The sequence below is a fragment of the Crocodylus porosus genome, unplaced genomic scaffold, assembly GCF_001723895.1.
Source record: "Crocodylus porosus isolate Cpor-Errol unplaced genomic scaffold, CroPor_comp1, whole genome shotgun sequence".
NCBI classification, from domain to species: Eukaryota; Metazoa; Chordata; order Crocodylia; family Crocodylidae; genus Crocodylus; species Crocodylus porosus.
Window position 1 is genome coordinate 2,155,755 of NW_017728921.1, and position 13,029 is coordinate 2,168,783.

The 13,029-nt window shown below is 38.2% G+C and overlaps 1 protein-coding gene across 2 annotated transcripts in view; it reads right to left on the reverse strand.

The window, feature by feature from the left end:
* Nucleotides 1–13,029, reverse strand: part of IFT81 (intraflagellar transport 81) — a 60,165-nt gene that overhangs the window by 42,491 nt on the left and 4,645 nt on the right. For both annotated transcript variants that reach the window (XM_019538701.1, XM_019538702.1), the window contains exons 5-8: nt 10,159–10,248; nt 8,900–8,965; nt 8,470–8,580; nt 7,124–7,208 (exon numbers count right to left, since the gene is read on the reverse strand). In XM_019538701.1, the coding sequence (XP_019394246.1) occupies nt 7,124–7,208; nt 8,470–8,580; nt 8,900–8,965; nt 10,159–10,248 (352 nt within the window). The remainder of the gene's footprint in view (nt 1–7,123; nt 7,209–8,469; nt 8,581–8,899; nt 8,966–10,158; nt 10,249–13,029) is intronic.

The following is a 13,029-nucleotide window of genomic DNA, read 5'->3' on the forward strand; positions in this document are numbered from 1 at the left end:
CAAGAGAAGGTTGGATGTGTATCTAGCTGGGGTAATGTAGGCCCAGCACTCTTTCCTGCTTATGCAGGAGGTCGGACTCGATGATCCATTGAGGTCCCTTCCGACCCTAGCATCTATGAATCTATGAATCTATGAATCCTGATGGGCAGAAACAAGAAAAAAAATACTGGTGCTGTGAGTATGCACCTTACCTGCAAACTGCTTTAAAAGCTGTAATCTTCCCAGAGTTGTCAAAGATTTTAGAGAAACTATTAAATTAACTAGGCAGAGAAAAATTCAAATTCCTGCCTGTTCTACTTATTGCACACATGTAAAGAAAACGCTGAGAGCTATGGACACAAAGGATGTTGCTCAAATACGGATGCAAGTACAGGAAGCAGACAGTGGGACCTTGGATGGAGTCAGCTCTCCTCCTTTTTGGCTGTTTCAGGAAGAGTCTGGGGACCTCATCTCCAGCAGTGGTAGAAAGTCAAAACAAAATGAGCTACAAGCCCAGGAAAAGGGCCTTTGACTTAACAGTGTCACTCCTTTTGTGAATGCCGTGACTATAATATACAGGCCCAAGCAGCAGCCATTAAGCATATTGCATTCCTTACATCACATCCCTGAATGAGAGAGAAAGTACATGACACCACACACATCAGGGTTAGCTTTTTATTTATTTATTAAAGTGCTGCATTTAATTGTCACCCAGCCATTCACAAGAGCTGAGCAGGAGAGCCAGAGTGTAATGTTTCACTAAATCCAACACCCCTGCAAGTACAACACTCTCCTGCACATATACAGAGAGCTTAACTGCAGTGTCAGCATGGGGTGGAATTGTAAATCCTTTTTGGGATCTATACCCGGGGTCTTTGGAGTGGAAAATGCAAGGGATTCCAGTTGGGACCTACTTGCCTCAGAAGGACTATGATCCCACTATTATTTGGACAGATTTCTCTGACAATCTGGTAGCGATTACCAAAACAGTTCTTCTAAATGTTGATGGCTTTTTACATGCTGAACACTCCTGAAGGTGCAGTAAAGTAGTGAAACAAGTCAAAACTTGACAACCTGATGGGAAAGCCCATGTAAAATACTCATGACTGTTTCCTTCATAAATAATTCTGGAATATTTTACTCTCTGTAGGATTAAGCATATGGTAAAATAACTACCTAAAAGCTATTTCTGTAGTTCAACTAAAACTTTAAAAAAAAAATATAGTGGGTTTTCAGTGTATCCAGTGAATGTTGTTTTTTTCCCCTGAATTCCCAAGCTAGAGGGCAGATAAGGAAATGTCCTTAAATCTTTCCATTACATACTTCAAAACCTTGTTTTTAGTTTTTTTTTAACTCTGACTTTATAGTTTACAGAATCTACAGACGTAAACTACACAGTAAATTTGGTTCGGTGCCCTAAGGTTATTTCAGTCAAGTTTTGCCAACCATGTATTTACATGTGAAAAGCTATTACAGCAATTCCTCATGTTTTCCATTCAGGCATCTTTTTCATTATTATTATTATTATTATAAGAAAGGAACAGGGAAAGAGTTATTTATGCCTGCTCGGTCATGAAGGAATTGGGCAACTTTCCCTGCACTGGTTCTATTAATGAACCTAAATCCAGATTTGCTTCTGTTCTCAGGTTCAGTGCATGAAGACAATAACAAAGACCATTGTTTCAGGTGTGTCATGATTTACTGCCATTTCTGCACCTACTATTGCATATACACCTGACTAAGCCAACTCTTCAGCGTACACAGAAACAGGTATGCAAGCACTTCCGCGGGTGCAAATAGCCTATTTGAAAATGAAAAAATTAAGCAATGACTTATTAAGGATTCAACTCTTACTTATATGACTTATTTCACTGCTGTCTTGTCCACTGGATGCAGCCCATGTGATGCAGGCTGCACCCAGGGAAGGGATGGTCTGGGGTGTTGGCTGCATGCAGCACCCATGCTGGTCCAGCCTTGCACATTGGATCTGGGGCTGGTCCGGATCAGGCCCATAGTTGGGCGCTCTGTGCTAGATCCACTTTGCTGGGTCAGTCTGGCACAGGCACTACATGTAGTGCATACCGCAGACTGGCCCTGCGCTCTGTGTGTTGTGACAGCTAGCTTCTGCTGCATGCAGCACACAGGGCCATGCTAGGACATGTACTGTATGTGGTGCTTGCATCAGAGAGCCCTGCATGCTGGATCTGACCCACAGACCAGCCCTGTGTGCAAAATCCAGTGTGCAGGGTCAGTCTGGCATGGGCCCTGCATGCACTGCATGCCCTGCACAGGGCTGGAGCTGGAGCATGCTGCATATGGCAAACAGGGTTGGAGCAATTGCACAAACTGCAAAAAACACACACAGTTGGTTTACAGGTACCCCCGTACCAGGCCTATGGGCAGGATCCAGCTCACAGACTGGGCCCATGTCCTTCATCCAGTCCACGAGGCCAGTTGAGTTTGACATTCCTGCCCTAATTATGTCTCTGTATTGCAGTATGTGCTATCTACTGCTACATTACATTAATTTCCGCACACAAAGTTTAAGCACAATGGGACATACTAAGAATGGGCTAACAAGCATTATCTGCTATTTAGTGTCCTATCCTATTTTAGCTGAAGTCAATGGGAATTTTGCCATTGACTTTAACAGGGGAAAAAATTCGTTCCAAATGGTCTTAGATTATTAGCAGTAAATCCTTCCTCCACCTCCACAGTTGCGTATTATTTTAAATGTAAGAGAACTGCTGCAGTTCTGTTAAAGAGCAGCAGAACAGTGCATGCACATCACAGACCTGTGTTCTGCGGGCCCGTAATGAAGCCCGCTGAAGTTAACAAGATGCCTTATATGAAGGTTTTGGGCCACAGTCTGAAACAGGTATAGAACTGTTCTGCTCTTGATGAAAGACTCCAAGGAGCAGCCATTATTTTCAGTCCCTATTGTCAAAGAAATGTCCTAAGCCAAGCCCATTGAGATATGATGAAAGAGAAGACCTGCATAAGAATCATAGTATGACTTTACAAACAACTTTTAAATAAGTAAAGTTAAGTAGGAAAGATATGTGGAAAAAAAATCCTTAATCCAAATATCAACGACTTCATTTCACTGCAAATATATTTTAAAAAGCCGTAAAGAATATTTCTTTGCCAATACAAGCTCAAACAGCTCTTTCATGAAACCCGAGCAACAAGCCCCAAAACGCAGCAATGACATGCTTTCTTTCAGATTAACTCTCATATCTTCCTCAGAGCAAGAGTCTACCTTACAGCATCTTTGACTTCCACAGGAGATGGACGTGTGCGCCAGTGGGGGGAATTTGGTCCTAAAAGCTGGGAAATAGAATTTAACAGACCAAAAATACAGATATACATTTGAAACTGTATTGATAAAATACATTCCCATTAAAACTATTAAAAGTACTTGTTTGTAATATTTTAATAAGAGCCGCTTAAGTGTCTTTTTTTATCAACTGTAAAGAGACATAAATGTTAGCTACAGTTTACATAATTCCTCTTTTAATGATGTCTTTTCTAAGTACGTAACCCAATCTTATTTCTATGTATAAATTTAACCAAGTACCTCAGCTTCCCATTTGCTGTTTATCAACAATAGTCACCTTAACACATTACTTCAATCAATATTTAAAGTCATTCACATCCCAGCACCTGTGCCAGCGAAATGAACAATAGTGTTCTGTACAGTGGACCACAACCAAGAATTTAAGTAATTCAGTTCACTTCCTGGCGTTAACAATTTGTATCTGTGCCAGCAGAGATATTCAAAGCAAGAGGACAATCTTGCTGAGAAAGCATGAGTTAGATTTTTCAAGCCTCTCTACTACTTGTGACTATCAACAAAATGCTATGTCATGTCCTGGTTAAAATATCAGAAACTGCAAGTTCATGTAACTTATTTTAAAACTAACAGCAGCAACTGCCTCTATAGTTAAGCAACATAAAAAGACATGCTGAACTAAATTAAAAAGGGTGGCAGTATTCATTTTAAACCAATGTTAATGTTACTAATGTACTAATGTACAAAAAAAATTTCAGCATTCACTCATTATTCATGGTCCAGTACGTGTATTCTAGATTTTTTACTTCTAAAAGAAAAAAGCTAGCAATCATTAGCTGCAATATTTTCCTGGCAAAGAAGAATTATACTGATACTAACTGCATATTGATACAGTTAGAAAAAAAGGTGTCCTAGTTCTACGATTCTAAGCTCTCTTTAAAAGAAACTTCATCTTAAATTAATCCCAACATGGAGATGAAGTAATCAAAAACCTGATCTCAGCAGTGTGCATAAAGAACACTTCCACTTTATGTGCTCCTTAACAGCAACTTTACATAGATTTATTCCTCTTGTGTCAGAAAAGAAGGAATCTGATAAGGACTATAAGTGGAGAATGATTTAAGGGATAAATACTTAACCTTCAGTGAGAATCTACTGCTTTCAGATAGTCTGTAAAACTGGCATGGATTCAAAATGACCTGAGTGTACAGCTTAACTACAGGAGCTGCAGCCAAAGATAATTTTTTTTAATGAGATAAAAGAGCTCCAACTACAGACCAACAAAGCTTTGAACATAAATTGAACCTTACTTATTACACTTGTTCTTCTATAATTTCAATTCTCTAAAAAATAAAAATAAAATAATAAATCTCATTGGTCATTGTGTAGAAGGCACTACCTTTGGACTGGTACAGAGACAATAAGAAAGCTGAATGTTGGAGTCTTTCCTCACATAACATTTCAGCAGGGTGTTTACTTAAGTAAAAGCTCCAAGATTTAGCTCTGAATTTCCAAAATTCTTCCTTGCAAACAAGACAAAAACTGAAGTAGTTCAATCTTAATCTGGGTTTTCATTTCAAGAATTAAATTAGTTTCACAGACCTTGTCAGACTGCCTTCAGTTCTGTCCACTAAGATTGAACCAAACCATCAAGTTTCCACCGGCCTTAAAAAAAAAAACCCAGAACAAACAACCAACCTGGAACTGATGCAGAAATGTTGACCCAGCTTTGCTACATAAACTGTCTCGTAGCTGAGTACCGCTACTGAGAAAATGGAAAGGTTACAAAATTTACACGCTCTCTTTGAACAAAGCATGCAGTTCAAATAACTTTTCAGTTCCCTTTGCAGTTCATGAGCTGGTATGCCATCACCACTTTATCCTTTTTTAGCCATATAAATTGAAATCCTTCAATATCATCCTGTTGAATATTACCATGTTAAGACTTAATTCCTATCCCATTTATCTAACTCTTGTAGATGTCAGCCAATTTGAAGAAAATTACAAATCACTGCATCATCCAGCCCCCCAATCCATAATTGTGTACTAATGTTATCTTATCCAGTGTGCTTCTAGGAGGAATTTAAAAAAAAAAAAGACATCAAACTGAAAAATGAGGACACTGGTCCTCTCATACTGTTAATCTACTGTGCAAAACAAAATCTAACTCCACATTCGTTTATTTTAAAAGTATGTGAAATAGACCTCCTTTATATGTCGTCTTACATCATTTCTGTGATCCAGCCAAGGTGCCTGTTACTTCTGTATCTAAGCAGGCTGGACAATTATGAACCATTCCTATGAATTCAAAGGAGACGGTGCATTTTAAGATAAGAATGCACCACTACGGTAACTGGAAACCCTGCATTTTGAGAAAGGATTTGATGTCCTAGAACTTTAACCAGCTGATACAACTGACATATTAAAAGTACTTGAAGGGGAAGGGAGAAGCTTTATTCGGCTATACACGAATCTATAAATATACCAGCAGCCCAATTCCATTTGTGTAGGAGGAACCCTGCATGTGTGCAGACTTCCAAGTGATCTCAACAGCCTCTGTATGGGCACAGAAGTCTGGGAACAATGGCAGGATTGAGGCTGTAACTCTTATGGCCAATGCCATCATAATAATAGTCAGCAATTCTGGACCAGACTGCATCTGATATCACCACCATTTCAGGATGAAACTCACTCTTCTGAAAAGGGTAATCTCAAAGCTCATTACCCGTTTAATCAAGGTACTACATTCTCTGTACAGCAGAGAATTTGACCGTTAATGACAAGAAACAATGTATTATGTCTCTAATCAATCCTTCAAGGAGTTATTGTTGTCTTGATGCAGAAGAGAAAGATGAGCAGTAAAGGGATTTCCAAAGGTCACAGACAGCACAGCCAAAAGTGGAACTGACATCAGATCTGATATCATGTTTTGTTCTCTAACCCTAAGACCATCCTACTTACTTTCCTCTATACAGCGCTCAGTCTGAGAAAACTAAACGTTGTACTGCCACGGCCTTTGGAGATGGAACAAACCATGCGCTTACCTTGCCTCCATATGGTCAATGAGAAGTCCCACTGATTTCATAGGGATTACTCATGGACTAAGACACTACTCTAGCCCAATATAACTTGGAGGGAAACAGTTACACAATAAGAAAATAATTCTATTTAAGTCCTATTTGTGAGTTGCATACCATAAAATAATGAGGAAATGGCTTCACTTCAGGTTCCACAAAAACTTGCAGTGCTTATCTGCCCTAACACACAGAAACACATTTTTTCAACCAAATATTTTTCCAGCTGAAGGAGTAGCTATGAAAAAAAAGTCTATACTCTTGGTAATATTTTATGAGCTTGTTCATTCTTCAAACAAAAAAAAAAAAATCTATTATATATTCTCTTTCCCCAACCACAGACCTAACTACACACAACATTTCTAAACACAAACTGTGTTTAAGTCCCTCTGCATTGACAACACTGGTAATCTTGGGTTTCACTATCTTTCCTACTAGCATATAACTCATAATTCTTTAAGCTTATATATAAATGCATTGAGAGAAATTGAGCTTCAGATCTATACTTCTACTTAAAATTGAAGTATCCATGATTATATTGCTCTAACCACTCTTTCCTCATCTGACCCCTTGTTCCCCTCATTCTTTGTAGCAAATCTGTCTAAAATTCACACAGCAAGCTTTTTTGCTGCACAGCTTTTTGGTGCCTCTTATTTATTTTGTCTGAAATTCCTCATACATTTGTTGGCACTAAAAAGTAATAAATCATGATAAAACTTAGATTCTCATACAAAAATATAAAAAACATAAAATATATGTATGTGTTCCTACTTACTCTCAGGCTTTGAATCCAGTACTGCATGATGCATGGCTTTCAGCTGGAGCTGCACTCTTTGCAGCCTCTGCTCTGCATGGAACAGCTTAAGAGAAAATTGGATCCATTAATAAACTCGTTATTCAAGCAATGTCTTCAAAATACAGCATTATTAAGATGGAAAAATGTGCACCTGGGAAGTTCATATCCGCAAGAAAAAGACTGTATCTCCTTAGAGCACAAAAACAAATGTTTCAACAAATCGGCCTAGCATGGTTATATTTTTGTTCTTATTAAAGAATGCATGCTTCTTGAGCTATATTTAAGTGATGTTCTCTTTATGGAGGAAACTTGTTCAAGAATTTTAAATAACATTTTTGGGGTATTTTTCATAAAAGCAAGGACAGAGAAAAACCACCCAATCAGGGGCAGCAAAGGAAGATACTAGACATGGATCCTTACAGCAGCTCTTGCAATACAGCCAAATTGTTGCAACAATCAAATACTACAATGCTGAGCCAAGCTTAAGAATGCTCTGCCAATCTTGTTGCCAAAAGGTACCAAGCTGAATGGAATTATTTTGCCTTACACAAACATCTCCTAGGAAGTGAAATTGGTGAATGTCAAGTTCATTTCATTAGTGGTCTAACTCAGATTCAAGCTAGGATGCACCCAGTGAAGGAATGTCCAGTAATTTCCACATTGCTTCCAAACACTGTGTTCAAAACTTGTGTTTTTATCTTTTCAATACATTCTTCCTTTTCATAAGATTAGCCGCCAGAAGTCAGCTAGTGAGTGCATAGAAGACTGTGCCATGGTACGGTGTTGGACTGTTAAAATGTCTTGTTCTGCTCCATGAGCACAGCAGATCCCTCCTGACTGATTCTGACTATTCCTAATAAATTATTCTGCATGCAATCTTCATCAAGGTGGAAAGCCAAAATCCCATTGCTCTTGAACTTGTATAACCTATAGAACTGCATGTTGTTTGATATGCCCCTGCATTATCCCAACTTAAATCCTAATAAAAACACAGGGATACAAACAAGGTTAAAGCAACATTGGGTTACAACAACTCATTTATTGATCTCTTTTAATTACAGCACAGAGCACTTTCAAAGATAAGTGACAATGAAAGTGGCATCTCAGGGACCTAAGCACCTTACAGATCTTCCGGGGGGGTTGAGCTCCAAGTTCTGAAAAGTATTAAAATATTCCTATTAAAATAGGTTTCAATTTCCTGATCTTGGAAGGATATGCACACTGTCACCTATCATCACCTTCAACATTACTATTTTTACTGGATCACGCCAAATAATGTTCAACATCTGTTTCTCTAATTTTAATATACACTTTAACATGAATACCTGATTCTTTTGTTCTTGTTTCTGTTGGACCAGAGATTCTTCTCTCTCTTTCTCTAAGCGAAGCTGTCTTGCTATTTCAAGCATTCGTTGATGGTTTTGCACTGTCTCCACCTACAGTAAATGGATAAACAGTACATATCACTGTCAGATAGTTGAGAAGTAAATGAGTGCGATCGTGTGTCTCTCAAACCCACTTAGTACTTCCTTTCCATATACATTACAACTTAGAAATGATAGCAAGGCATTCGACTTAAGGACCTTAATAGCCTTGGACTACCGCCTAGGGAAATTCCCTTTAGGTCAATTAGTTATTTGATTCTTCCCCCAGATATACAGCATGTTTATCTTAATCTTTGTTTGCATTCCTAAACCAGAGTTGCAAGCCAAGGTTTATGACACTGAAATATTACAGTGTTACTTCTTTTATTACCCTCTTCTTAAGACGCTCCACTCTCTTGATGAGCTGATCCTTCTCCTCTTCCATTGCAGTGATATCCTACAAAACAGCAAAAATAAATGAAAATTGGCTAATCTATTTACAAAAATAATATCACAGGACCAGGGGCAGACTCTATTATACTAATATAAATTGAAAACTGTCTCTGCCTGTACCAGCACAACTGCGAATTCATTGATATACACTCTCAACATCTAATCTCTTTCTTTCTCACCTCCCTCAACTCCCACCATTGTTATGTAGGACAGGTTAGCTGACAGCATGTCATTCGTGTCATCTCACATTAGTGGGCACATCTCAAATATGAGCACATGGATTTCTTTGATTTAAAACAACTTAAGAAAAAAAAAGAAAACTTGTGTCAGCATCAAATTTTGGATTCATGTTTGTCCTTAAAATCTCCTATCAGACCTCTCACTAGACAGTTATCCAAATTCTATTTTGCATTAAATCATATAGGAAAGCTGCATTCTGCTATTTTTCCAAAAAAAAAAAAATGTTTAAAAAGTTTCCATCTGGTTATAAACCATGGGTCAGATAAGTTTCCTCACTTAACCATATTTTAGAGTGATACTACTCCACAGATTTACACTGCTGCAGAAGAAAAACAGGTCCCATACACTTAGGTACCAAATCCCACCCATGCTTATTAAATATGTGCTTAAAATTTTAAACATTTAAGCAATCACACTGAAAAGCTAAGAATCTGCTTAGATATTTTGCTGAAATTGAGCCTTAAAACAATATTGTTACCTGATATCACAATTACTTTAGATGATCTCCAGCTAACTGTTGTTTTTAAATCTGCTTTACTTTTCAATACTTTGGTTGATTTCCAATAATTTAAGTTATTAAGTCACTTAGGCACCTCTGAAAAGGTTAGCCTACATGACAAAAGCAAGAGGTTTGAAACCAATGTGTGCACAGAGGGCAATACAGTGTTAACATTAAAAAGTATGTACATTACTATTGAGGTCAATTCTGTATCTTGGCAACCTTGCTCCCCAACCTGCTGCAGAAGATCCAGTTTTGGGCATGACCTTGGATATTTTACTACCTTTGCCAAGAGAGAACTAGCCCTGTTCAGAATGTAGCAGCTGCAGCATCTGTTAGTGCTAACCTGCACAGTCTAGGTACTGCAGTTGGTCTATGGGGCTGAAAAAAATTAAAGAGAACTTAGACAAACCCAGCACTAAATGTTACAATTCAATGAAGATTTTTTTTTTATTTACCCTTCTTATTTCTGCTGTGGAAAAACCTGATGCCTTCAGTTGCTCACATTCCTTATGTAGGTTTTTAAATGCTTCCATCAGTTCTTCATACTAAAAGACACAAAGAAAAGCAGACCTACAAAGCCAGCTCTGTGTATGAGAGATTTCATAACACTATGTTGCTTCATTAGTAATACAACAGACACACAAATCCTGTGTTCATATTACCGATCTTTAAGGGAGTCTTCATATATCAAATAATCAATTTATAAAGCAGAGACAAGTTTGGATTTATTTCACTGAATAATCTTTTACTTGACAGTGTTTTTACCTTTTCCTTAGTGATACATATTGCTGCCAACATTTCCAACTCTGAAAGTTTTGACTGGCTCCTGATGGATCCAATCCATGCATCCCATCAGTAACAGTTAACATATGGCTCTTCTGAACCCTAAGTACGACTATGCTGTCTGTGTTCCCCTGCCAGCCCAAGGAGGGAAGGGATTGATCAGAGAATAAAAATACAGGTTTTACAAGAATCTTGATCTAAACACTTTGGGCTTAATCTTGCTAGATACTGAGCAGCAAATAAAGCACTTAAGTACCTGCTTAATTTTACACGTGGGCAGTCATTTACTGCAATTGAGGATTGAAACCAGAGTGTCAGAACTTGCCAGAATTGAGCCCAAGGTGTCTAGCTGTTATATAATATAAATACTACCATAGTTAGATAGAAGGCAGTACACAGAGTACTTATCTAATGAGTTGCCCACCAATGATCCTAAGCTGAGAGGCAGTGTGAAAGTCTGCGTGGGTAGAAAAAGAACAGGGGACAGAGGGAGTTGAGAAATATGGCTAGAAAATAAATTTAGATTCATCTTGGAAAAAAATATAAGCTAACACCTAAGGAAAGCTAGTCCATGCAAAAACAAATACTAAATAAAGATGGAGAAAACTAAAGAGACCCGAGTGATCTCTTACTCCCTTGAAAGAGCAGTAAGATATGAATGTTCAATACAAAATGGCAATCAAAAAGGCCAGTTCTAACAAAAGCATAATATCACAGAGCAATTAAGTGATGATTCCTTGCTGTGGAACTCAGAGGAGACAACACTTAGAATACTGTTTCCATTTCTGGGCACTTCAGTATCAGGCACATACTGACAGCTGTAAAGAATTCAGAGAATAGCGACAAAATGACTGGAGGCTTGAATGACTGATTTATAAGAGAAGAGTATAAGATCAAAAATATGTAGACCTTGGTTAAGTGGTAAATAAAGACAAAGATATGACAAGGTGCATATGGCAAGGAATTATTTACAAAGAAGTAGGACCAGAAACAGGACTACAACTACCAGGGTAAAATTATAGACTTTAGCTACAACGTGGTAATTGATTAATAAAAGACCAATTTAAGACACTGATAATAAGGAGAGAATCTATACACGGTATCAGTTAAACTGTAAGCCATATCCCAATGCAAGTTATGGAAGCCCAGAGCTTCAGACATGTAAAATAAACTAGACAACACCCTAGAAAAAAAAATGTGCTGTCAAGAAGAATCCTGCAATTGCATATGTGAATGATGATGTTACCAAAAAGGACATTTCTATGACCTATTTTCACCGAGGATCCAGAGACACTGCATACTTAACATATACACTGTCACAAAGCTTTGACTTAAGACGTTGCTTAAGACACCTCTTTCCAATTAAAGCACATTCCAGGCATGAAACTGGATCAAGTGAGTTACACTTGCCTGCGGACTTACTAGTCAACACTACCACAGGGCAAAGCCACTGCTTTTTCAAGAAGCAGGGACAGGAGTGATTTGCTGGATCATACTAAGGGCAGAGTTAGTCAGTCTCACTGAACTGCCAATGGCAGCTGGACCAGATGTACACATAACACATGAAACAGTTGATGCACACAAGCAACCCAAGTAATGCCCAGGCTATCAATGCCATGGGCAAATTCATCAAGGACTGGCCATTTGGGTCTTTGTTTTTGCTTGGTTAATATAAACTACAACCAGTTTGAATTCCAGTGACCTGGAAACTGACAGTAAGTCTAAAGATCGTGCTTAAATAACCAGGAAAACACAATTAAGCAAAATAGTATATACCAGAGGTTCTCAGACTGTGGTCCATGAACCACCACTGGCCCACAAGCTCCATTCAGGTGGTCTGCAGAAAGGCTGCAGAACAATCAAGAATATCTGTACTTGGTAAGACTACTGATATTAAAATATGAGTCATGTGCTTTGATTTGTAGAACAAAAAAATGTTTAAGTGGTCCACTGAGACCCTCAGCAATTTTCAAGTGGTCCACAAAAAAAAAAAAAGTTTCAAAACCACTGGTATATACCAAAGAAATTTGTAAACAACAATAATAAACAATAATAATAAACAACAATACTTCCAAGGGGTCGTGTGAAAATTGTTCACATCTCTTCACAAAAATATGATATTGCAAACCTCCATATCTGGACTCACTCAGTAAAATTCTAACTTCATCAATATTTAAAAACTGACATGGTAATGTCAAATTACATGAATGGTGGCATATTGTTCCAGCTTCTATTTCGAACAAGTCAGCAGAGTATTATTTTAATACAGTGGTTATATTATTGTAATCCAAAAAGAAACATATCTTATGTAATGGAAAGAGCAGGGTTGGATATTTATACAAATTAGTTTCATAGTTTCTAGGGTCGGAAGAGACCTGAATAGATCATCTAGTCCGACCCCCCGCCATGGCAGGAAATAATACTGGGGTCAAACGACCCCAGCAAGATGTTCATCCAACCTCCTCTTAAACACCCCCAGGGTAGGAGCCAGCACCACTTCTCTAGGAAGCTGGTTCCAGATCCCAGCTGCCCTGACCGTGAAG